The sequence below is a fragment of the Tachypleus tridentatus genome, chromosome 5, assembly GCF_004210375.1.
Source record: "Tachypleus tridentatus isolate NWPU-2018 chromosome 5, ASM421037v1, whole genome shotgun sequence".
NCBI lineage: Eukaryota > Metazoa > Arthropoda > Merostomata > Xiphosura > Limulidae > Tachypleus > Tachypleus tridentatus.
The window spans coordinates 7,626,998-7,653,510 of NC_134829.1; the positions used below are offsets into that span (position 1 = coordinate 7,626,998).

General features: G+C 33.9%; 2 protein-coding genes across 2 annotated transcripts in view; one reads left to right on the forward strand and one right to left on the reverse strand.

Moving 5' to 3' along the window:
• Window positions 1-902: 902 nt before the first annotated feature.
• Window positions 903-17,694, reverse strand: LOC143250442 (uncharacterized; the record flags this gene model as incomplete). The annotated part of the gene is given in 2 exon segments (XM_076500982.1): window positions 903-5,531; window positions 17,537-17,694. Coding segments are annotated over 2 exon segments (328 nt in total), but the record flags the coding sequence as incomplete, so codon positions are not given.
• Window positions 17,695-23,041: 5,347 nt separating this feature from the next.
• LOC143251265 (suppressor of lurcher protein 1-like) overlaps window positions 23,042-26,513 on the forward strand; it is a 64,247-nt gene continuing 60,775 nt past the window's right edge. The window contains exon 1 of the mRNA XM_076502705.1: window positions 23,042-23,127. Within this exon, the coding sequence (XP_076358820.1) occupies window positions 23,042-23,127 (86 nt within the window). The remainder of the gene's footprint in view (window positions 23,128-26,513) is intronic.

A 26,513-nucleotide genomic window follows, 5' to 3' on the forward strand; every position in this document is an offset into this window, starting at 1 on the left:
TACTTGTACTACAGCTTTGAATCAATGCTTTCATCTCTGATTTTAACCAGTTATGATTCATCTTTAAACTGCTACATATAAAACAGTAAGGTACATTGAAATTACCTTATTTTCACCCAACTATCTAGTACTTATGATTACAACATTCTAGTGTAATTTGTCCTTAAACTAAACCTGTTTTCTAGTGTAATTCATCTTGAAACTGATACCTACATTTCTAGTGTAATTCATCCTGAGACTGATACCTACATTTCTAGTGTAATTCATCTTGAAATTGATACCTACATTTCTAGTGCAATTCATCCTGAAACTGATACCTACATTTCTAGTGTAATTCTTCCTGAAACTGATACCTACATTTCTAGTGTAATTCATCCTGAAACTGATACCTACATTTCTAGTGTAATTCATCCTGAAACTGTTACCTACATTTCTAGTGTAATTTGTCCTGAAACTGATACCTATGTTCTGGTGTAATTCATCCTGAAACTGATACCTACATTTCTAGTGTAATTCATCCTGAGACTGATACCTACATTTCCAGTGTAATTCATCCTGAGACTGATACCTACATTTCTAGTGTAATTCATCCTGAAACTGATACCTACATTTCTAGTGTAATTCTTCCTGAAACTGATACCTACATTTCTAGTGTAATTCTTCCTGAAACTGATACCTATGTTCTGGTGTAATTCATCCTGAAACTGACACCTACATTTCTAGTGTAATTCATCCTGAAACTGATACCTATGTTCTGGTGTAACTCTTCCTGAAACTCAATCTGTTTCTAGTTAAAGTTACATGAGATAAAAATGATAAATTAAACCAAAACTGTTAAAATGTTGTGAGATTTAATGTTTGTTGTACACAAGTTAAAGATAAATTAAAAACAATGATATTCCTGAGATTAAAAACCTGTTTTATTTCTCCACATCTGGATATATATGTACAATAATAATTTGAAACAACATTATTACTTTCCTAACCCACCCTCACAATAATAGGCCTATCAGTGTTTCTGCAAACATTATAAAGATATAACAAAGTAATAAAACATGCTTTCTTTTCTAATTAACAAAATCATATTGTGATTTTAAGAACACTGACACTTATATGTAGTAAAAATTGTTTAACTTCACAGTACTATGTAATATAGAAATATATCACAGTTTGTGACACAAGTATTTGCCTGTCAAAATTACATGTTGTCCCTAACGTAGTAACTTTTTCACTCAACCTAACTTCAGTTAAAACTATTTCTTGTATAGTATTGCACCTGAATAAAACAAATTCTTACAGTCCAATAATTCTGTTTCTATTTGATGTTGATGACAACTTCAAACTACCTTGAAAATCTAATAACATTTTACTAAACTCAATTGATTTTTCATTGTTTGATAATTTGAATGTGAAATGACAAGTTCATTTTTAACAGAACTTTCTCTCTGAGCTGACAAGTTCCTTTTCAACAGGACTTTGTCTATGAACTGACAAGTTCCTTTTCAACAGAACTTTGTCAATGAACTGACAAGTTCCTTTTCAACAAAATATTGTCCACAAACTGACAAATTCCTTTTCAGTAGAACTTTTCCTATGAATTGACAACTTCCTTTTCATCAGAACTTTGTTTATGAACTGACAACTTCCTTTTCAACAAAATATTGTCCACGAACTGACAAGTTCCTTTTCAGTAGAACTTTTCCTATGAATTGACAACTTCCTTTTCAACAGGACTTTGTTTATGAACTGACAAATTCCTTTTCAACAGGACATTGACCACGATCTGACAAGTTCCTTTTTAACAGAACTTTGTCTATGACTGGTTAGTTCCTTTTCAACAGAACTTAGCCTATGAACTGACAAGTTCATTTCTAACAGAACTTTGTCTATGAACTGAAAAGTTCCTTTTCAACAGCACTTTGTCTATTAACCAGTTTCTGCTTCTAATTACTAATTTCAGACTTAATTTTTTGTGGTACTACATTGGACGAACTTTCCATTTTTTATGGTCCCATGATTATACTTTAATATTTTATCTATATAATTCACATAGCTACATTTGAAGGTGAGCTGTATTTCCTATTCTTTGTAATACAACTCAGAATCAAAGCTTGAATGTCTAGATATCTCCACTCTATGTTCTCTCTTCTTTGTAACACAACTCTGAATCAAAGCTTGAATGTCGAGATATTTCCACTCTAAGCTATGTTCTATCTTCTTTGTGATAAAACTATAAACTTGAATGTTTATATGAATCTACTGTGATTCATGAACCTATGTGTTTTTTTAACAGAATGAATGAGCTGAGAAATATTCTCCATTACTTGTATTACAGCTTCTAATCAATGTTTTCATCTCTGTTTTTGATTAATGATGATTCATCTTTAAACTGCTACACATAAAATAGTATGATACATTGAAACTACCTTCATTTTCACCCAATCATCTAGTGCTTATGATTACAACATTCTAGTGTAATTCATCTTGTAACTGATATCTATTTTCTAGTGTAATTCATCTTGTAACTGATATCTATTTTCTAGTGTAATTTATCTTGTAACTGATATCTATTTTCTAGTGTAATTTATCTTGTAACTGATATCTATTTTATAGTGTAATTCATCTTGTAACTGATATCTATTTTATAGTGTAATTCATCTTGTAACTGATATCTATTTGCTAGTGTAATTTATCTTGTAACTGATATCTATTTTATAGTGTAATTCATCTTGTAAATGATATCTATTTTCTAGTGTAACTTTTCCTGAAAGTTAAACATATTTTATTGTGTAATTTTTTTCTGAAACTGATACCTATTTTATAGTGTAATTCTTCCTATAACATATACCTATATTCTGGTGTAATTATGTCTGAAACTGATAAATATTTCATAATTCTTCCTGCAACTTATTGCTCTTTCATATGTAATTCTACTAGAATTACTTTCTAGTATAATGTAATTTCTGTGTAATAATGTGCTTTTGTTCCTTAATTCTTGTTCATGTTACAATGTTAATTCTCAACCTATTTTATGTGTTTTAAGTATAAGCTGTTTCCAACCAAAACAAACAGACTTACCTTTTGTTTAGAAGAAAATCTATAGCTTTTAGCTAATTTAATATGTTTAATCACTATTTCTTGATGATGTAGTAAAGACATTTCATGTGCAGTTTTGGTGAATTACAAGAACATTGCTGATCCACACAGTCAAAGAGATGAGAGACACCCCATCATATCTTCCTTTACAGGTCTGTCAACACAAAGACCTTTTCTGAATGAAGACACACGTCCACTATCAGTTTTTATATATACCCTTACCTAATTCATTTTTGCTTCTTTTCTTCAGTGCGATACAAAGAAAAGGAAAACAATTCTAAAATGTTTCTACATATATATCAATGTTCCATTACTTTAATACGATATTTTGTACAATGTTTTATGATATATTGTTTTTGGTGATATTTACAAAATATACAAACCTACTTTAAACTAAAGAAACAACAAAGGTTTGATAAAACATAAAATGTGATAGCTTGTTACATATGCTTTGCAGATACCTTGTTAAAACACACTTAATTGTCATAAAACACAATCTTCTCAGTGTTTGCTAAGTAACTTTAAACTTGAAAATTTTCTGCTGCTACAATAACAAATTCCCAGATTGTTAAGACTGTGTCAATATTTCATACTATTCACATTTCTAGAAACAATTAACAAAGAAATACAAATATATTTTTTAAACAAAGAACCAGTACTGTGTGAATTAAATAACCCAAAAGATGTTGAACAGTTTACACACGTCTATAGATATTATATGGGCATGTATTCACTCACAGCTTTATTAAGTCGTTAATGATAACTCTTGAAAAATGGAATGCACATCAGTCCACTAAAAAAAACTTGTACAAACTGTGATAAACAAACATGTAGTCTAGTTTTTCCAACTAAAACGTCGTCATCTGGAGTCAATTAATATGGCTTCAAGTCCTACTGGAAATTCAAACCATGGTAAAAACATCTATTTAAAAAAAAGTTTTACTACACCCTTCTGAAGATTCTGAGCTGATATGTTATCCATTTTCAACTTCTTTGGAAACAATACCTGATGATGTGGTACTCTATGTTAAGATATATGCAGTTGGCTGAAAACATTATACCAGTAATAATCCAATACAATACTGGCAACATTCTGTTGCTTTCTGTAACATTAGAAGTGTAGGTCTCAGACTGGAGTTAACCATGTTTAAAAATATAAATAATTAGTTGAATTGAGAAGTGATATATACTGAAAAATATTGTATTTTAGCAACATGAGTTTAATGTTGAACAACAAACTGGAACTAGCTAACAATGTGACTGTAGTTCAATAGCTTACAGAAAAGTCATGGTTAAAATGTGACTATAGTTCAGTAGCTTACAGAAAAGTCATGGTTAACACAGTAAGTTCAATAGTTTACAGATAAATCATGGTTAACAATGTAAGTTCAGCAGTTTACAGAGAAGTCATGGTTAACAATGTAAGTTCAGCAGTTTACAGAGAAGTCATGGTTAACAATGTAAGTTCAGCAGTTTACAGAGAAATAATGGTTAACAATGTATGTTTAGTAGCTTACAGAAAAATCATGGTTAACAATGTAAGTTCAGTAGTTCACAGAGAAATCACAGTTAACAATTTAAGCTTAGTAGCTTGCAGAAAAATCATGGTTACAAGTGAGGTTCTGGTTGACAATGTGACTAAGGTCAGTTGGTTATAAATAAGTTGTGACTACTTGGTAAGTTTGACTAAAAATGTGATCGTGTACTTGAAACATTAAGTTAGAGTTAACAAAGTAATAAAGAGTAACTGTTCATCAGTGTAATAAAGTCACCAGTGGTATGTAAAAAGATGAGTGAAGGTGTGTGTGTTATGAGAAGGAAACTGAGATAAACTACATTCTAAGCTGTAACAAAACCTACTTGAACATGACTCTGAGGTTAATACATCTGAGAAGCATATCTAAATGTGACTAAACACAGCAGGAAAGATCCAACCATGCTTAATAACAATGGCAACTGGTTCTGAAATAACAAATACTAATTCTTTAAAGGTATTTCTAACATAAACTGGTTCAACTAGAAAACTAGAAAAGTTTAGATGGTTCTGACTACAGCTTTCCTTTGTAATTTAGCACAAAAACGTCTTGCAATCACAAGAAATTCCAGTTACCAAGATGACAATAAATATAAATCTACAAACCAGTTTCACACACTATACATTACAATAAAACTATAACAGAAAATTTTCACCTTTACAAATGACTAACAGTTTTTAAATATTTTCCTTTGTCTTCATCAAACTTCTAAGATTAACAGAAAACTATGTTAAACAGAACTTTGTTTAACAAGGCAGATTTGACTGCCGACCTCACCAGACCCTCTGTCTAAACTTTGACTACTTGCTGTTGATGACACACAAGTTCTTGACTGCAGTTCTTCAGGACTGGATGATAGAGGAGGGACAATGGCTACTGGAAGGAGTGTTTGGTCTGGACCTAATGAAGACAGGAACAAGTTAAAAATAACAAATATACATAGAATTAAAAATGTGAAAAACAAAGAGCTCAAATAGTTAATACTGTAAAACCACCTGACTACTATAGTTCTAGTATGTCTTTAGGAGTACCAGAAAAACATAGAATATCACACTTTTCAACTGGTAAATAATTTAAAACGAATTGAAAAAAGCATAATTCCTTATAGAAGCTTGTGACTGACAATGCTGTTTATAACAACTTGATAAAACTTTTCTTGAATTTTTCACTTCTATATTAAAATAGCCTGGAAGATTAATAACCATAACTAACAGCAGGTTTATCCAATACAGAACAGTATTAAACCTGTGCCAGCAACATTCAACACTAGTTGAATAGCTGATGAGAGAACCAAGCACAATCATTATAGACCATCCAACAAAGAAAGTTTTATCATTTTTCTAATGAGTTATCATTTCAAACTGTTTGGTGAATAAGAGCATTTACTTTAAATGTATTAAGTCTAGTACATAAACTTTGGAATGAAATAATTATTGTAGAAGTAAATACTTTTTAGCAAAACCCATATGACTAGAAAGAAAGTTTACAAATAACCAGTAATGATATGTAAACATCAGACAGTGCTGAGTTTTAAATATTATTAATGCAAATAATAAAATAAAAACCATAACCTGAGAAATAATTACAAATGTATTCAATGTAAGCACTAGAAATTTACTCATAACTTTTAACAAAACTGAAATAACACCATAGTGATACTACTAAATAGAAAATGATAAAACACAGATAAAGACATAAGAAGCTTATGGCAACATTCTAGGTCTGCATGCAAAAAAACAAACAGCAACACATGTTAGTAAATTAATCGACTGTTCAGCATATGAGAATTTAATGTTTATTAAACTTTACATAAACACTTTGCTACAGACTAACAACACAAATATCACAAAACACTGCATTCCACTTTTAGTAACTGGGTTCTAGTAGGACTAGACAAATAATGTAAAGCACATCTAGGCAATACATGGTCAACAAATTAGTCAAGTCTAAAATAGTCACCCTTTATCTAGAGTTACACAACCAGTTAAATTTTAAAACATTCACCCTATATCTACAGATACAAAACCAGTAAGATCTAAAACATTTACTCATCTAAAGTTCAAAAACCAGTCAAATCTAAAACACTCACTCCTAATCTACAGTTACAAAACCTGTTAAATTTTAAAACATTCACCCTATATCTACAGATACAAAACCAGTAAGATCTAAAACATTTACTCATCTAAAGTTCATAAACCAGTCAAATCTAAAACACTCACTCCTAATCTACAGTTACAAAACCTGTTAAATTTTAAAACATTCACCCTATATCTACAGATACAAAACCAGTAAGATCTAAAACATTTACTCATCTAAAGTTCAAAAACCAGTCAAATCTAAAACACTCACTCCTAATCTACAGTTACAAAACCAGTTAAATTTAAAACATTCACCCTATATCTACAGATACAAAACCAGTAAGATCTAAAACACTCACTCCCAATCTACAGTTACAAAACCTGTTCAATTTAAAACATTTACCCTATAAATCAATCAAATCTAAATAATTTATACTATCTCTATAGTCATGAAACCAGTCACACACAAATTATTCAAATTACCTCAACAGACAACAAACCAGTAAAATCAAATTCATTCACAGAAACTATCCAGTCATCAAACCTGTCACATCTAAATTATTCATACAAACTGCACGGTCACCAAACCTGTCACATCTAAATTGTTCATACTATCTCTATAATCATCAAACCAATCAAATCTATATCATTTACACTATCTCTATATTCACTCAGTTATTAAATTTCAAGAAAACCAGTCACATGAAGCACAGATATACAGCCAGTATGATTTTCTCATGCCTACTGTTTAAAATGCTATGTGATTGTTCTTGGAGTTGACTATGAAAGTGATGGAAAGATGAATCTTATTTAAATTACACATAAAACAGTGGAGTGATTCAGGAGTCATTTATAGTGTTATATAGATTAGTGATTCAGGAGTCATTTATAGTGTTATACAGATTAGTGATTCAAGAGCCATTTATAGTGTTATACAGATTAGTGTTCAAGTCATTTATAGTGTTTTTCAGGTTAGTGATTCAGGAGTCACTTATTGTGTAATACAGGTTAGTGATTCAGGAGTCATTTATAATTTTATACAGATTAGTAATTCAGAAGTCATTTATAATGTTATTCAGATGAGTAATTTAGGAGTAATTTACAGTGTTATACAGGGTGGGATTCAGGAGTCATTTATAATGCTATATATGTTAGTGGTTCAGGAGTAATTTATTGTGTTATACAGATTAGTGATCCAGGAGTTACATGTTAGTGGTTGGTTGGTTTGGTGTTTTATGGCACAAAGCAACTAGGCTATCTGTGCCAAACATCCAGTAAAAAGTTTAAATTAAAATTATTAAAATTCATAAAAGAAAATTAAGGCAAAACAAGAAAAATTTTAATTTTTGAATTAAAAACATAAATAACATTAAATACAATTTTTACATCTAGTCTACAACAGTAAGAGAAAAATTACAGTAATACAAGTTGCACAGAAATTTCTGTAGCATAATTGTAATTATCATAACGTGCCAAGATAACTAACAGGTAAGTTCAAAAACCACTGTCAGTCACATAAAGTTGAATTTCCAGTCCTGGTTCCAAATTATTTGACATTATGGCCATTTTCTAATTTCAAATCAAACTAGATGGGCTTTGATTCTTAAAATGAAATCACATCAAAAAAAGTCTAATGCCTAAATTAAAAAAAACTAGCATTAAAAAGATTAATGGCCCTTAAAAAACTAAAAACATTTTCAAGATGGAGATGGTCACCATCACCACTAACATTGTCTAACGTTATGGACAAACCTTGGGACAAAACATGATTAAAATGGTGCTGTCCTTGAGTCTTAAAGATGACAAGAAAGTAAAATGTGGCTTATTGTGGCCTGAATGTTACACAGACAACACATTGGTGCATCAGTCTCAGATAAAATAAATCGATGAGTTAAAAAAACTGTGACCAATGAGTGGTCTAGTTAGAACAATTTCCTCCTTCAGATCCTTATGGAAGCAAGGCGGCCAAAGTCTAATAGAGGGTTTTACTTGGAAAGTTTGTTTTCACGTTGCTCACCCAAGTCGACTGCCAACTAGCATGGAGTTGAGCCCTGAATGTATGGAACAGGCACAGCAGTGATAGTGCCAGAGCAAAAGAATTAGCTGCTGGATGAGCAAGCCCATTCCCATGAACCTGGTATCCAAAGAACCAGGATAAAAGTAGAAGTTAAAGAGAAATTGGCCAGTCGGTTTTGAATATTGGTGAGAACATGGTGAAAAGTAATGTGATGCGATTTCAGGGTCAGTAGAGAACTTGGTTGGTTGGTTGATTTGGTGTTTTATGGCCCAAAGAAGCTAGGCTATCTATACAAAACATCTGGTAAAAAGTTAAAATTAAAGTAAATATAATACAATTGAGGTGAAACAAAACAAAGTTTAATAAAAAAAATATCCAGAGCAACAGAAATAGCATATAGTTCAGCAGTGAAAACAAAAGCTGTAGAGGGGATTCTGCACGCAACCACCAAAACACAACAAAACACGGTAGAGCCCATACAGTCACCTGAATTTGAATCATCTGTATAAATAGGAATAGAAAGATGGTTCAAAAGATGTTCAGCAAATAACAAACAGTACTTCCCATCAGGAGTATCTGCTTTTCTCAGATGACTTAAAAGGTCACGTTTGGGGACTGTAATAAAACATGGTGGGATGTGCTGACCAGTGGATACAGCAATGTTATCGAAGAACAGACCCAATTCATCCAACTGCACCTTGATACGAAGGCTAAAAGGAAAAGAATGGCCCACCTAGGAAGGAAAACACAACCCCAGGTGGGGTGCTTTGGTAAGGAAGCAAGTTTTGAAACATACACTAAAGACAGTTGCAAACAGTGAGGTGCAAAGAAGCTTCATGAGACTCTAAGTATAAGCTCTAAATTGAGGAAGTGTGGAAAGCCCCGATGCAGAGCTGAAGTCCCTGATGATGAATGGGGTCCAGCATCTTTAAGACCGAGGTCCTGGCAGAACCGTAGACCAGTGATCCATAGTCTAGTTTCAATCGAACAAAAAACATGATATGTCTTTATCACAGAACATCGATCTGCTCCCCAAGTGGTGGAAGAGAGGACACGGAGGATGTTGAGTGTTTTGTACATTTGACCCATAGTTGCTTGCTTGATGTGTGGTATAAAGGTCAGCTTACACTCAAAGATGAACCCCAAGAACTTTGTGTCAGGGACCACAGGTAGCACAACTTCACTGATATGGAGTTCAGGATCAGGGTAAATACCGCCTTTGGTGGAAAAGTGCATGCAAACAGTTTCAGAGATAGAAGTTGAAACTGTTTGCTGTAGTTACTCAATAAATGAGATGTGAAAGTTGTTGACATAGAGCCCGTTTGCAACAGTAAGAGGGAGTTGTTAGGTGATGGCATTAATCTTAAAAGTGAAAAGTGTGACACTCAAAACACAGCCCTGAGGGACTCCAAGTTACTGTAGAAAAGAATGGGAAAGTGTTGAAACCACATGAATTTAGAACAACCAGTCCACTAAAATTTTTTAATAAAATGAGCAAATGGCCACTTAACCCAAATATATGGAGGTCTGTAAAATGCCATACCTCCATGTTGTATCATAAGCCTTCGATGTCAAAGAATATTGATACAAGATGTTGTTTGAGAAAGGCTCCTATGACTGATGTTTCAAGTCAATCAAGAGGTCCATGGTGGAGCACTATTGTTAGAATCCACACTGGGTGGGCGAGATTCCTTAAATCAAACAAGACAAGCATTAACCATCCTCTCTAAGGTTTTACAGAGATAGCTCATCAAAGCAATTGGACAGTAGTTTGAAGGAATCTTGGGATCCTTCCCGGCTTATAGAAAGGTAGGACAATAGCCTGGTGCTAGTCATCAGGAAAAATGTTCTCCTGCATGATCTGGTTAAAACAATCAGTAGAATAGCAAGAGAACAAGGAGATAGATGGCACAGCATTTCATAGTATACATCATCAGGTCCAGCCGATGTACTGACAAACCAATGAAGGGCCAGTCTCAGTTCCACCAGTGTAAAGGGACGATTATAGTCATAGAGACAATCAGTTCGAAATCAAAGAGGTGATTGCTCTGCCCGACTCTTGATGGCTAAGAAGGTGGAGGATGAAGCAGAAGTGCTGGATACCACCACATACCGAGGTTTTAGGAATACTTTGAGCAGCTGCCTGTATAATGCAGTCAGTTACAGCTGCCACATAGTCATCTATTGATGGTTTACAGGCGATGGCAGGATCAAGTTCTGCGAGAGCAGTGAAAAAGGACCAGTTTGCTTGATCCAGCTTCCAACTGGGGCATGTAAATCGGGTAGCATTGACCATGGCCAGTCTCTTTCAAATTTATAGGAAAATGATCACTGCCTTGTGGATTATTGTCAATCCTCCATGAAAAATGGGAGAATAGTGAAGGGGTGCAAACTGAGAGATCAATAGCAGTAAAGGACTGACTTGGTGCATGAAAATAAGTAGAAGAACCAGTATTAAAAAGAGTAAGGTTGTGATCAGAGAGCATAGGCACCACAGAGCAACCCTTCCTATCAATATCAGCACTCCCCAGAGGGTATGATGTTCATTAAAGTCCATGCACTCATCCATCACACAGCCTGTCATTTCTGTACAGAGAAAACTGCCAAAAGGTGACAGTATTGGCAGGTTTCAGAAATGTTTCCTGTAAGGAAAGACATACAAGATGGTAGGAAGCAACCAGTGTTTTGATGTCATCCAAATTAGAACGTAAATCTCGACAGTTCCATTGTATCAAGGTGGCCATTTTTATTTATGTGTAGGCGAATTGGGTGGAGAACCCTACTGTTTACGATCACATCTTTTTTCCTTACTGTCCTTATTCGAGGGAAATCTATCGACCTCTATGGGTCCTGGTCCTGCACTGGGTCTATTGGGCAGGTCTTTCCTGTTGGAAGACGATTCCCGTGACTGAGTATGTGAATGAATAATTGTTTTGTATCTTGGTGTGGGAGAAAAAGATGTATCAAGGAAATGCCTGTACCTGGAACCAAAGGAAGTGGATCTTGGGATTTGTTGGAATGTATGTTAGGGACAGAGATGGGTGTTGACATTGATTCATCAACTTTTTTAACCATGGAGGTCAAAACACTTTTAATTTGGTTTAAGAGTGATTCATTTGGAGGCACAGAGAGATCTGTCTGTATTCCCTCTGTAGTAGTGGAATAAAGTACAGCAGCATACATCCAAGATGAAGTGGTGGACAGCAACTATCAAGCCTCAGGATAAGTAATGTTTTGAATCATTTTCAAATGCTGCACCTGTTTTTCTTCCAATCATTTAGGGCAAGAACGAAAGTAGGATGGGTGAGAACCATTGCAACTGATGTAATAAGGGTCCACTTCACATTCATAGATACCTTGGGCCTTGCCACCACAATGAGCATACTTCAAGGAACCACGACATGAACCACTGATACTGGAAACATCTGAGAGGGTTTGAAAAAAGGGAGGCATCTGTCCTAAAGGTATGTATGAAAGAGAATATAGTATAAGAAAACGAGGTACAACAGGTGGTACAGATATTGAAGACTGCTGCTCAGAATCTTGGAGATGTGGTCATTTACCTATGAACTGGTTTTCACTATTTTGTTTCACTTTTGTTCAAAGTGTATTTGGAGGATCCTTAATAAAAAAAAAAATTTTGGTGTCCTCTGACACCACCCACCATGGAGCTCTATGGGGGGGACTCACTAGAATGCCAAATGAGGACACGCCAGGGTTTTGTGAGTACTATACCCAAACACCAGCATCAGATACAGAGTTCACAACACCTGTTGAAGACATCAAACCCTGATACTTGGTTCACCCTAGCCAAAGTAGACCAACCGAGCGATACTAGGAAGGCCACCCCAGGTCTGCCCATCCACAGGAATTCAAGGCCATAGTGGTGTTTTAGGGTTGGACCCTTCAACCACCAAGATCCTCTTCTCCCATTCACAGGTCACCACCCACGACAAACATGTGGGTGGACGTTTAGATCCAAGAGGAGGTAAACTCAATGAACAGGACCTTCCTTGGGAGGTCCTCTCACCATGTAGAAAAATCCATGCCGAGGTGCCAAGTTAGTGATTCAAGAGTTATTTATAATAATCCGTGATGATGAGAAAACCCACTTTTCAAGAAAATTATATATTTATAATGTTATACAGGTCAGTGATTTAAGAGCCATTTATAATGCTTTACAGGTTAGTGATTCAAAAGTCATTTATAATGTTATACAGGTTAGTGATTCAGGAGTCATTTATAATGCTATACATGTTTGTGATTCAGGAGTCATTTATAATGCTATACATGTTTGTGATTCAGGAGTCATTTATAATGCTATACATGTTTGTGATTCAGGAGTCATTTATAATGCTATACATGTTTGTGATTCAAAAGTCATTTATAATGCTATACATGTTTGTGATTCAAAAGTCATTTATAATGCTATATCGGTTAGTGACTCAAGAGTCATTTATAATGCTATACAGGTTAGTGACCCAAGAGTCATTTATAATGTCATACAGTATAGTGATTCAAGAGTCATTTGCAATGTTATACAGGTTAGTGATTAAGGAGTTATTTATAATGTTTTACAGGTAAGTGATTCAAAAACCATATATAATGCTTTACAGATTAGTGATTCAGAAGTCATTTATAATGCTATACATGTTTGTGATTCAGGAGTCATTTATAATGCTATACATGTTTGTGATTCAAAAGTCATTTATAATGCTATACATGTTTGTGATTCAAAAGTCATTTATAATGCTATATCGGTTAGTGACTCAAGAGTCATTTATAATGCTATACAGGTTAGTGACCCAAGAGTCATTTATAATGTCATACAGTATAGTGATTCAAGAGTCATTTGCAATGTTATACAGGTTAGTGATTAAGGAGTTATTTACAATGTTTTACAGGTAAGTGATTCAAAAACCATATATAATGCTTTACAGATTAGTGATTCAAAAGTCATTTATAATGCTATACAGGTTTGTGATTCAAAAGCCATTTATAATGCTATATAGGTTAGTGACTCAAGAGTCATTTATAATGCTATACAGGTTAGTGACTCAAGAGTAATTTATAATGTCATACAGTATAGTGATTCAGGAGTCATATGCAATGTTATACAGGTTAGTGATTCAGGAGTCATTTATAATGCTATACATGTTTGTGATTCAGGAGTCATTTATAATGCTATACATGTTTGTGATTCAAAAGTCATTTATAATGCTATATCGGTTAGTGACTCAAGAGTCATTTATAATGCTATACAGGTTAGTGACCCAGGAGTCATTTATAATGTCATACAGTATAGTGATTCAAGAGTCATTTGCAATGTTATACAGGTTAGTGATTAAGGAGTTATTTATAATGTTTTACAGGTAAGTGATTCATATATAATGCTTTACAGATTAGTGATTCAGAAGTCATTTATAATGCTATACAGGTTTGTGATTCAAAAGCCATTTATAATGCTATATAGGTTAGTGATTCAAGAGTCATTTATAATGCTATATCGGTTAGTGACTCAAGAGTCATTTATAATGCTATACAGGTTAGTGACCCAAGAGTCATTTATAATGTCATACAGTATAGTGATTCAAGAGTCATTTGCAATGTTATACAGGTTAGTGATTAAGGAGTTATTTATAATGTTTTACAGGTAAGTGATTCAAAAACCATATATAATGCTTTACAGATTAGTGATTCAGAAGTCATTTATAATGCTATACAGGTTTGTGATTCAAAAGCCATTTATAATGCTATATAGGTTAGTGACTCAAGAGTAATTTATAATGCTATATAGGTTAGTGACTCAAGAGTCATTTATAATGTCATACAGGGTAGTGATTCAAGAGTCATTTGCAATGCTATACAGGTTAGTGATTCAGGAGTCATTTATAGTATTATACAGGTTAGTAATTCAGGAGTCATTTATAGTATTATACAGGTTAGTGATTCAGGAGTCATTTATAGTATTATACAGGTTAGTGATTCAGGAGTCATTTATAGTATTATACAGGTTAGTGATTCAGGAGTCATTTATAGTATTATACAGGTTAGTGATTCAGGAGTCATTTATAGTATTATACAGGTTAGTGATTCAGGAGTCATTTATAGTATTATACAGGTTAGTGATTCAGGAGTCATTTATAGTATTATACAGGTTAGTGATTCAGGAGTAATTTATAGTATTATACAGGTTAGTGATTCAGGAGTCATTTATAGTATCATACAGGTTAGTGATTCAGGAGTCATTTATAGTATTACACAGGTTAGTGATTCAGGAGTAATTTGCAATGCTATACAGGTTAGTGATTCAAGAGTCATTTATAGTGTTATAAAGAATCTTATAAAAAGGAAGGGTTTCGTAATCATTTATAGCTTGTTGTATATTGTAATGGTACATGTCACCATTACTTCTGACATTGTCCCAGCAACAACTGAAGTTGGCATGTTCTAAAGTAAAACCTCTTTTCCTCACCCAAACAGCTGTGACCATAACCATTCTTACTGGACCTAAGTCTCAGTGCTTCTGTACTCACATAACAGTCAGAACCTTGTGTCATGTATAAATAACATTTAAGAGGGGAGTTTTAGCATCATAGATCCAGTCCAGCTGAAATTTTCTAGTAATGAGTGAAAAGCTGCAGTGACATGTGACAGCCAGTAAACAGGACAAAGGTGTTGTTTTCAAACAAAAGCCTGTAGATGAATAATCAAGTGGAATTCTTGATGACAAGAAGCAGCTGTTATGAGATACGATCGAGTGGAATGTGAAAGATATTTGAAGAATTCTCATGTACTCTTCACTTTCAAAATCATCTCTACTTACTGCAATTCTTTTCTGGATGTCTGTTATCCTTTTAATAAATCTGTACCCACAAATAAGGGTATATAGGGTCTTGTTATCCTTTATCCTGTACTCACAAACAGGAATATATAGGGTCTTGTTGTCCTTTTATCTTTACTTAAAAACAGGACTTGGTGTCTTATCCTTTAACAGACCTGTACTCACAAACAGGAATATATAGAGTCTTGTTATCCTTTAATAGATCTGGACTCACAAACAGGTATAGGGTATTGTTATCCTTTAACAGATCTGCACTCAGAAACACAGGTATATACAGTACTGTTATCCTCTAAAAAATATGTACTCAGAAACAGGGGTATATAGGGTATTGTTATCCTTTAATAGACCTGTACTACTCAGAAACAGGACTATTTACGGTATTGTTATCCTTTAATAGACCTGTACTCAGAAACAGGACTATTTACGGTATTGTTATCCTTTAATAGACCTGTACTCAGAAACAGGACTATTTACGGTATTGTTATCCTTTAATAGACCTGTACTCAGAAACAGGACAGTGTTATTATCCTTTAATAGACCTGTTCAGAAACAGGACTATTTCGGTATTGTTATCCTTTAATAGACCTGTATTCAGAAACAGGACTATTTACGGTATTGTTATCCTTTAACAGACCTGTACTCAGAAACAGGACTATTTACGGTATTGTTATCCTTTAACAGACCTGTACTCAGAAACAGAACTATTTACAGTATTGTTATCCTTTAATAGACCTGTACTCAGAAACAAGACTATTTACGGTATTGTTATCCTTTAATAGACCTGTACTCAGAAACAGGACTATTTATGGTATTGTTATCCTTTAATAGACCTGTACTCAGAAACAGGACCATTTATGGTATTGTTATCCTTTAATAGACCTGTACTCAGAAACAGGACCATTTATGGTCTTGTTTATCCTTCTGTACTTCAGGTTAACATCATCGATACAGAAAGATTCATGTTCAGTATTTATTTTTATTAATAACAAACTGATATTTAAAGCTTAAAACTGTTTTTCTTTTCTCAAACTCTACTCATGATTTAAGTTTGCTTGTATAGAAGGTTACAGGGTAAGCATTAAAAGTGTCTCTTGACATGTTTCATATGCAAATTATCTTTATAGACAATTACTGAAAACGAAAAACACAAATTTCACACTATGATGGCAGTCTACCAGTGTTCTTACTGCAATGGTGCAAAAAAAGCAATGACTGTAAACACATGCCACAGGAGGAGTGAGTGCAAACGTGCAACAACTAAGTACGGCATGCCACTTACATGATGGTAATCTGTACAGTGAGGAAACATCAAGGAAGTTCTCAACCTGGAAGTCACAGTGAATTAAGATGAACTTACAAATAGAAATACTAATTACCACACATTTGTTTAAAATGTTATAAACTATCTTCATAACAGAACACTATTTACTGAAGTTTTCAACCTTCTAGCATTCTAAAAGCAAAACAATAACTGAATTATGGACAACAAGTAAAATATAGAATACAGTTAACAACTTACTACTTGAATAATGATTAGTAAGTCACCTATAAATACATTATTAATAAAATAATCAGCAGCTGCTATAAACAGAATAACAAACTGTGTTAAGTCATTTGGTCTAATAAATAACTATAACTGTTATTAATAAGGACAACACCAGCTGCTACATAAATTATCAAATACATAAGCACAGTTTACTCTTTAAACCTGTGTTAGTTAAAATAACTTGTAGTTATTATCTATAGAAGCTAAGAGTAATTACATTAAAAATAAAAGTAACAATGTTCAAAATTCATTTACTTAAAACATATCTCTCATAATTGTAGTTTAACCTACATACACATCTGACATTAACATAATCAGAAACTCCTTAATGATGTACTTCTACAAATACATGAAGTAAATAAATTACACATTATAAACAATAACAACAAACATGTGAAATAAACATTGAAAGTTTCCTACCCCGAGATCCAGTATTTTGGTAGGAGCTTTCCGTAATTGACGGATAGCTGCCATTCACAGTCTGTGGTGTTGTATTTATATTTGGTGTATATGCACTTGCTGCAGCAACCTGGTTGGTGCTCGGACCTCTCACGTGGATAGGTCCTGCAGGTTTGCCATTTTGCTAAGCAAATATATAAAGATTTAAAATGATATATATTGAAACAAAGATGAACAAAATACTCAAACAATAAATTCAAATTTTAAATGATTCCATAAAAAAAAATCCAAATACCTAATTGACTTTCTTAAAAATATTAAAACTACAAACTAACACACCCAAATTTGAAATAACTATATCAAAAGGCATTCCTAAATGTTAAATTCACAGTTAGGAAACATACTGAGCTAGTTTTTTCTTGGATAAAAGAGCTGTTGATAGGTAAGAAGTAAGTAACTGTATTATATATATTTTCTGGTTTGTGTTTTCATTTCTGTATAGTTCAAGAAAAACTGAATAAATATTGACAAGCTTTTATTAACATGGAAACAAAGAAACACCACTGAAGAGATTGTTTTACAGTAAACATAAAAATGTGAAACTGAACTGAAGGAGTATTTCTTTAAAGTTTGATGTTGTAAAGTTATCCCTAACTTCAACACAAAATTATGTTTCAACCTATAGTTTGTTTAAGTTTAAATATAGACAGTGGAGGGCCATACATTAAAATTACGTTGTAAATAAAATAACAATACTACATCACCAATGTATGATAATAAACTTGACATCAGAATGTGATGCATAACTTTATCTACTTTAAGACTTTAATTTCAAAAGGAAGTATTTTAATAAATCCTAAATCTTCACCCTCAATGCAGAAACACCAATAATAAATGTTTTATATTCACTTGTATATAAAACAATATAAACATATACTGTAGATACTGACAAGCCAAAAGAGAGTTTTAAAACTCGCTTGTCTGAGATATATCTAGTGTTATCGACTCTTCTTCTGTCTTTTTAATAAATGTCTATTATTGCTTCTGATATTGCTGTTGAATATGCTTATAATCAACAAAGAACAAATTCAAAATTCATAACACAATTTTAGTGACATCTTGCCATGTTTAGACTAAATATGTTAGTCTGAGCAGTAATAAAATTATTCTTAACCCATTTAGGTTTGCCAGATAAATTACAGTAGCTTTAGGACATTCTATTCTGGTGTGTGATGTACTTTTAGAAACAAAATGCATATTTGAAAAAAAAAGAACTACTGGATAACAAACATAGTGAGAAAAAGTCTTACTAAATTAGGAACCAGAATAAAGTCAACTGTTAATTTCTTGCATTTTATGAATATTTCTAAATTATTGTTGCATGTTTTGACAAAAGTAGCTGAGACATAAAATACACACTTATTAGGTTTAATAATGCAACCTAAAAAAAAAAAAAGCTGAAGACAAATCAAGCAGATGGCAAAGAATTATATTAATCAAGCCTTTGTTAGCCCTAACTTGCCCTAAACTCTTGCTGGGTGATTTACTGCTGGTGATACAATAAAATCAAATGAAAGTAATGTTAAACTGTGAAAAGTGTAAGGTTATTTAGCATAAATAAATTATAACTGTTTCTTACAATCTCCATTCATTCTAGAATAAACAAAACGTTTTTATTTTTCATATAGATGATTTTAATACAGTTAAAGTTAGGGTACAGAAAAAAATTTATTTACAGAAAACAAATGCTGGTATATATTTAGCAGGTTCTAACAGTTCTAGTGCAGTTTTAGTCTTTACACAGAAATCATCCTCAACTGAGAAAACAAATGCTGATATATATTTAGAAGGTTCCATAGGTCGTGCACTTTGTCTTTCCACAGAAATTATCCTTTACTAAGTAAACAAATGCTGGTATATATTTAGCAGGTTCTAACTGTTGTGCACTTTTAGTCTTTATACAGAAGTCATCTTTACTGGGTAAACAAATGCTTGTATATATTTAGGAGGTTCTAACTGTTGTGCACTTTTAGTCTTTTATACAGAAATCATCCTTCACTGAGTAACTTAATACTGGTATATATTTAGAGGTTTTAAAGGTCATGCACTTTAGGTCTTTCCACAGAAATCATCCTTTACCAAATAAACAAATACTGGTATATATTTAGCAGGTTCTAACTGTTGTGCACTTTTAGTCTTTATACAGAAGTCATCTTTACTGGGTAAACAAATGCTCATATACATTTAGGGAGGTTCTAAAGGTTGTGCACTTTAGACTTTACACAGAAATCATCCTTCACTGAGTAACTTAATACTGGTATATATTTAGAAGGTTCTAAAGGTTGTGCACTTTTAGTCTTTACACAGAAATCATCCTTCACTGAGTAACTTAATATTGGCATATATTTAGAAGGTTCTAAAGGTTGTGCACTTTAGTCTTTACACAGAAATCATCCTTCACTGAGTAACTTAATACTGGTATATATTTAGAAGGTTCAAAAGGTTGTGCACTTTAGTCTTTACACAGAAATCATCCTTCACTGAGTAACTTAATACTGGTATATATTTAGAAGGTTCAAAAGATTGTGCACTTTTAGTCTTTACACAGAAATCATCCTTCACTGAGTAACTTAATACTGGTATATATTTAGAAGGTTCTAAAGGTTGTGCACTTTTAGTCTTTGTGCACTTTACTAAGAATGATTCAGTAAAAGCTCTCACCGAATGAAAAAAAATAATCAAAAAATGTTAAGAAATTTAAATTATTACATCCAACACACTTTACCTTTCAAAATATTGTAAAGACAAACCGAGTAGATTTGGAGTTGAGTGTGTATAGTTTCATGGTTATGTAGTGGTCACCAGGTCAGTCAAACTGTAGTGTTAAAGGCATTGGTTCAAAAATTCAACACCCTCATTGTATGTACAAATTATTATAAATCGAAGGTGTAACCATAGTTATAGTGGCTCAGCCATTTGTTATTTGGGAATAAGCATTAAGATATGTACACTTTACACAAGGCTGGTATTTCAACAACAATTGAAGACTCTCACATTCTGGGTGGTACATAAAATATAAGTTATACAAACAGTAACCTGTTTTCTATTTATTCTTCCAAAATGTAAGATCTATGAATAAATAAAACCTGATTTAAAGTATGAGCTACACACGAGTCTATGTGATTTGTCCTGACTAGTGATTCTCTAAATGCTCTAACAGTAAGTAGCTGATAAAATATGGAGTTAACATTCTTTACATACAGTTCACGACAGAAAGTGTTCGTACCCTGCGTCCATGAGTAGTTTTTCCTCACAACTTAAAAGTATCACGATTAGGATAATGAAAGTATTTATATAATAAATATTATACTAACATCTACATAAACTTTTATGTAAATTGAACAGCAAATAAATTAACTGTTTATAAACAAATAACCAAACATAGGAGAAGCAGAAAGTGTTTGTGCGTCTTCTTTAATGGTCAGTTGTGTAGCCTTTCAGGTGAATTACTTGGCACAATCTCTCCTCATAGTCCTCCATGATCGCTTGACAGTACTTGACTGGTATTTTCTTCCATTCTTCTTTACAAAAGGCCTCCAACTCTTGCAAGTATTTTGGATGATGCTGATGAACCCTGGTCTTCAACTCATGCAAAATGTTTTCAATTGGTTGAGATCGGGTGACTGCAATGGCCACTCCAGAATTCTTATATGGTTACTCTGCAACCAGGATTGCATATATTTCGATGTGTGCTTAGGGTCATTGTTGTGCTGGAAAATACAACGATGCCCAAGCCACTAGTTCCGAGCAACATTCTTTATACAAGTGCCTAATATATCAACATTACTCTTCATTTTTTCATGATTCTGTTGATGCGGCAAAGGCTGCCTACACCAGAAGATCTGAAGGAACCCCATAGCAATGATTGAGACACCTCCGTGTTTAACTGTAGGAACAGTGTTCTTTGGAAGATTTCGTTCCCCTTCTTATGGTAAATATAGCAAACATCATTGTGGCGAAAAGCTCGATTTTAGGCTCGTCTGACCAAAAAATAGTCTTCCAATAGGTAAAGGGTTTATCTACATGCTTCTTTGCATACCCTCAATTGTGCTTCTAAATGAACAGGCTTTTAATATGGAGTTCTAGGAGGATGGCATGCTTTGAACCCAGAAGAAACGTGAACATGTTCAGAGGTGCTTACTTCAACCCCAGTTTCCCTTACCAGTTTCTGTATGTAATTACGTGTTAAACGAGAGTTCCTACTAACTTCTCTGAGAACCTTCCTCTTGGTTCTTTCTAGAATTTTGGTGGGGCATCGAAACAAGGGAGGTTAGCCCTAGATCCTGTAAGTTTAAACTTGGCAATTATGCTTTGAACAGTAGATTTTGGCACATTAAGTTGTGTAGCAATACCAGAAAGAGACTTGTATTTTACAATAATAGGGTTTTTTAAATCACTGGACAGTTGTTTTCTGTTTGCCATGATGACCAAGCAGATAATGACAGGGATGGTGCTAAATTGCTGGATGTATATTTTTTGCTGGCTAAATTCCAATAATTATGAACCCAGTGTCTAGTTCTGAGTGGTATAATGTAGTTTATTTGCCAAACTAAACAAAATTTTTATGGGAATATCAGTTTTTCACACATTCTGAACTGTACAAACACTTTCTGCTCCTCCTGTTTTTGATTATTTGTTCATAAACAGTTTATTTGTTGTTTAATTTAAATAAAAATTTATGTAGATGTGTGTTAGTATAATATTTATAATATATCATACTTCTATTAGCCTAATCATGATACTTTTTTAAGTTATGAGCAAAAAAAACCATTCAAGATGCAGGGTAATTAACACTTTCTGTTGTAACTGTACAACATAAGATACACCAGTACACAAGGTATTCATCATAAGGGTGACACATCCTCCATACACAGTAATTACCATAAACACTTGCATTCTTAGATGAGAGCAGAATACTAGTAGTAAAGGTATCAGAAATACATTTCATTTGGCTGTTAAACTCTGAAACAATATCCAGAGAAATTGTAAAACCTAGATGAGTCCTCCGTGGAAACTCTAATAGGTGTGACACTCTTTATTGGGAGCTTGTTAGAGGAGAAACACACGCGGATAGACAGTATCCATCTCATATAGGATATTTTCTTGCATGAGTGAGAAAGAAAATAAGCCAATGTGTTGCAGAGATGAGTAGGGATAAAACATGACCAATTTACCACTTGCACACAACAGGTTGGTTGGGTATGGAACCAACTGCTACTTGCACACAACAGGTTGGTTGGATATGGGACCAACTGACCACTTGTAACACAACAGGTTTGTTGGATATGGGATGTAATGTGACATGACAATGACTAAACTTTACAGCTTGGTATGTGTTCTGTTGTACAACTTACACACTTGAGTTCTTTCCTATCATGCAAGGAGAACACTTTGATCCATTTTACTAGCCAAATCAAGGTGAAAGTGACAAAGGATATAATAGGGGTAAAGCTGCACTACATTAACATGGACACACCCTATCCTACTTTCCACTGCACTGTGAAGCCCACCAGACTCCCTCATCAAAATTTCCCAGATAGAAATTGGCAGTGGTAAGGGTCTTCTATGCTACATTTAATGATTCAGTGGGTGCTGTATGGATATGCACTAGGGAGATATTGTAAACATGCCTAGGCCTGTTCAAACCTAACTATTGCCAAGGTATGTTTTTAATAGAGAAAGTATTATGGGTTACTATGGAATCCAATTTAAAAAAGCTGGCATGCAAAAGTCACAGAAGCTAGCAGACACTTCTCTGAGTTGCATTTGTCCATGATAGTCCATGCAAGGGGTTTATAGGTCTGCAAACAGAAAATGATGTGTCAATAAAGGCTAAGCCAGGGTCACAAACTATGGCCCACGAGTCAAGACGGCCCTCGAGGTCATTTTGTCCAGCCCAGCCAGCAGCTAGCCACTTGAAATAAAAGTGGCATTTCATCAAATGTCTGACTGTCATAACAAAATAAATCACACCGATGGTCACTTTAAGCTGGCAAACACAAGACGTTATGATAAAAAGACAAGGCTGTCACGCCAGCATTTTAACCAATAGGAAAATTCTTCTTTATCTTTGCTGCCTGTTTATTCATATTGAGGCACGATTCATGAAGGCATTAAGATTTTGAAAACAAGTACAGACTTAACCCTCATTCTATCGACTTGTCTTGTAAATTCAGCTGCCTATGGTTACAGCTTCAGCAAGCTCATTACTCTTAGTAGTTGGGTTATGTGCTCCTCGTGAACTTGTTCTTAGGTGTCATGGCAAACACATCGCTTTCAATATTTTTTTTTTTGCGCTCTTTTGGACCAGCACAATACTTTTTTCTCACAGCATTCTGTGTTTTTCATTTTCAGATCCTGTTTTTTTCACCCATCGTTATGGCTACTTTTAAAGAAGAAAAGTGGACCCTGAGTGTCATGCTTTCAATGAAGAATGGGGAGAAAAGTACTTTTGTGGAAACCAGAAAGCTATTTGTGTGATATGCACCAAAAGTGTTGCTGTTTTGAAAGAATACAATCCAGCGGCCACTATGAAACAAAACATCTATCAACATATTTGAAATTTTCAGGAAAGTTCCGTTCTGAAATTTGAATCTATAAAATGTGTTTTGAATCTCAAAAGAATCTCTTCACGAGAAAGTTTGTTGAAAATGAATCTGTCACTCTGTACAAGTTACAAAATAGTGCATAAAGTGTATGATGGAAGCAGCAAATGAGCTGTGTCCTGAAAAAGCCAATGAACTACAAAATGAACTACAGAGTCCACAGTCAAGAAACAAGATGATGAGGAAAAACCAAAACAAAGAACCCACTGGAAGATGAACTACAGAGTCCACAGTCGAGTCAAACAAGATGATGAGGAAAACACGAAACAAAGAACCCACTGGAAGATGAACTACAGAGTCCACAGTCGAGAAACAAAATGATGAGAAAAACACTAAAACAAAGAACCCACTGGAAGATGAACTACAGAGTCCACAGTCGAGAAACAAGATGATGAGGAAAAACACGAAACAAAGAACCCACTGGAAGATGAACTACAGAGTCCACAGTCAGAAACAAGATGATGAGGAAAAACACGAAACAAAGAACCCACTGGAAGATGAACTACAGTGTCTACAGTCGAGAAACAAGAGATGATGAGAAAAAACGAAACAAAGAACCCACTGGAAGATGAACTACAGTGTCTACAGTCGAGAAACAAGATGATGAGGAAAACACTAAACAAAGAACCCACTGGAAGATGAACTACAGTGTCCACAGTGAGAAACAAGATGATGAGGAAAAATCACGAAACAAAGAACCCACTGGAAGATGAACTACAGAGTCCACAGTCGAGAAACAAGATGATGAGGAAAAACATGAAACAAAGAACCCACTGGAAGATGAACTACAGTGTCCACAGTCGAGAAACAAGATGATGAGGAAAAACACTAAACAAAGAACCCACTGGAAAATGAACTATAGAATCCATAGTTGAGAAATAAGATGATGAGGAAAAACACTAAACAAAGAACCCACTGGAAGATGAACTACAGAGTCCACAGTCGAGAGCCTCCAGCAGCAAAAAAGACTAAAACACAGATAGTGTTAGCAACGCACTACAATGAAAAAAAGAGAATAACAGCCAGCTTCACTTTATTCTATCAATGGCCACATAAAATTTATTTTTTTTAGTTAGCAGCAATGTAACTTCTAACAAAAGTTAAAATAAACCAAAGAAAGTTAACACTGTGAAAAGGCAGCACAAATCTTCTAAAACTGATTTCATTAAAACTCAAAGAAACCACCACATTAAAGACAGGACACAGAATAAGAATGAATAATTTTCAGTAAAGTGCTTATGGAATCTGTTCCATCCTCTTATTGGTGGAGGGCTATTATCACTTTATGATTACAACATGCTAGTGCAGTTCACATTATAATGTGTCTTAGGTGGTAGAGAGCTCAAGACCAGTGGCACGCGGCAGTATTAAATGCAAATGTGTCAAATAATAGCTAGCATGTGTAGTGAGGTAAGTATATCATTTATGAACTTACAATTAATAGCTTGACATATCACTTTGTTGGGTGAATTTAGAAACTAAAATCCTCATGCTACACCATTTAATTAGCAATCCTGTTCATGAAATCAAAATTATACAATCTACTGTGCAGAGTAAATATGCATTTATACATTTCATACAGTCATAAAACAAAATTATACAACCTACTGTTCAGAGTAACTATGTATTTATACATTTTCAGAGATGCCAACTATTTCAAATGACTGAAAGTAATGATTGTAGACAGAGCCCTTATATCATTTGCAGCTACTAGGCCTGACCAATGTCTCTAAGCTGTTCATATATTATTATTATTATTATTATAACTATTATTATTTATTACTGCTATAGATTGCTCATTTATGACTGTGTTTTGTGTATTTAATAAATAAATAAATTTTAAAAAATACTTTTGAAATTATGACTTTATTTAGTTCAGAGTAACAAACATACTGGTAAAACAACATTGCACATGCACAAACAACAAGAAAAAAAGTCTTTGTATAAAGAACTAGTTTATATCATGTTCATGACACTTATTGTAGTAGTTTTCCAGCTGCAGCCTTTGCTTTCATAAGAATGTCTCTGGATGGTTGGGATACATCAAATGTTCTTTGTCTGCTTTTGGAGACTGTTGTCTTGTGTCCCTGTGTGGCTGAGAGGATGTCTTGACTATGTCCCTGTGTGGCTGGGAGGGTGTCTTGACTGTGTCCCCGTGGAGAGAGGGTGTCTTGACTGTGTCCCCGCTGTGGCTGAGAGGATATCCTGACTGTTAAAGTCTTGCTGCCTGACTGAGATGCACGTTTAGATCCTTTTGAATCTAGACTTTCACAGTGAAAATACTTCTTCAATGGTTCCACATGTCCAATATTCCTGTTGAATATTGAATCACA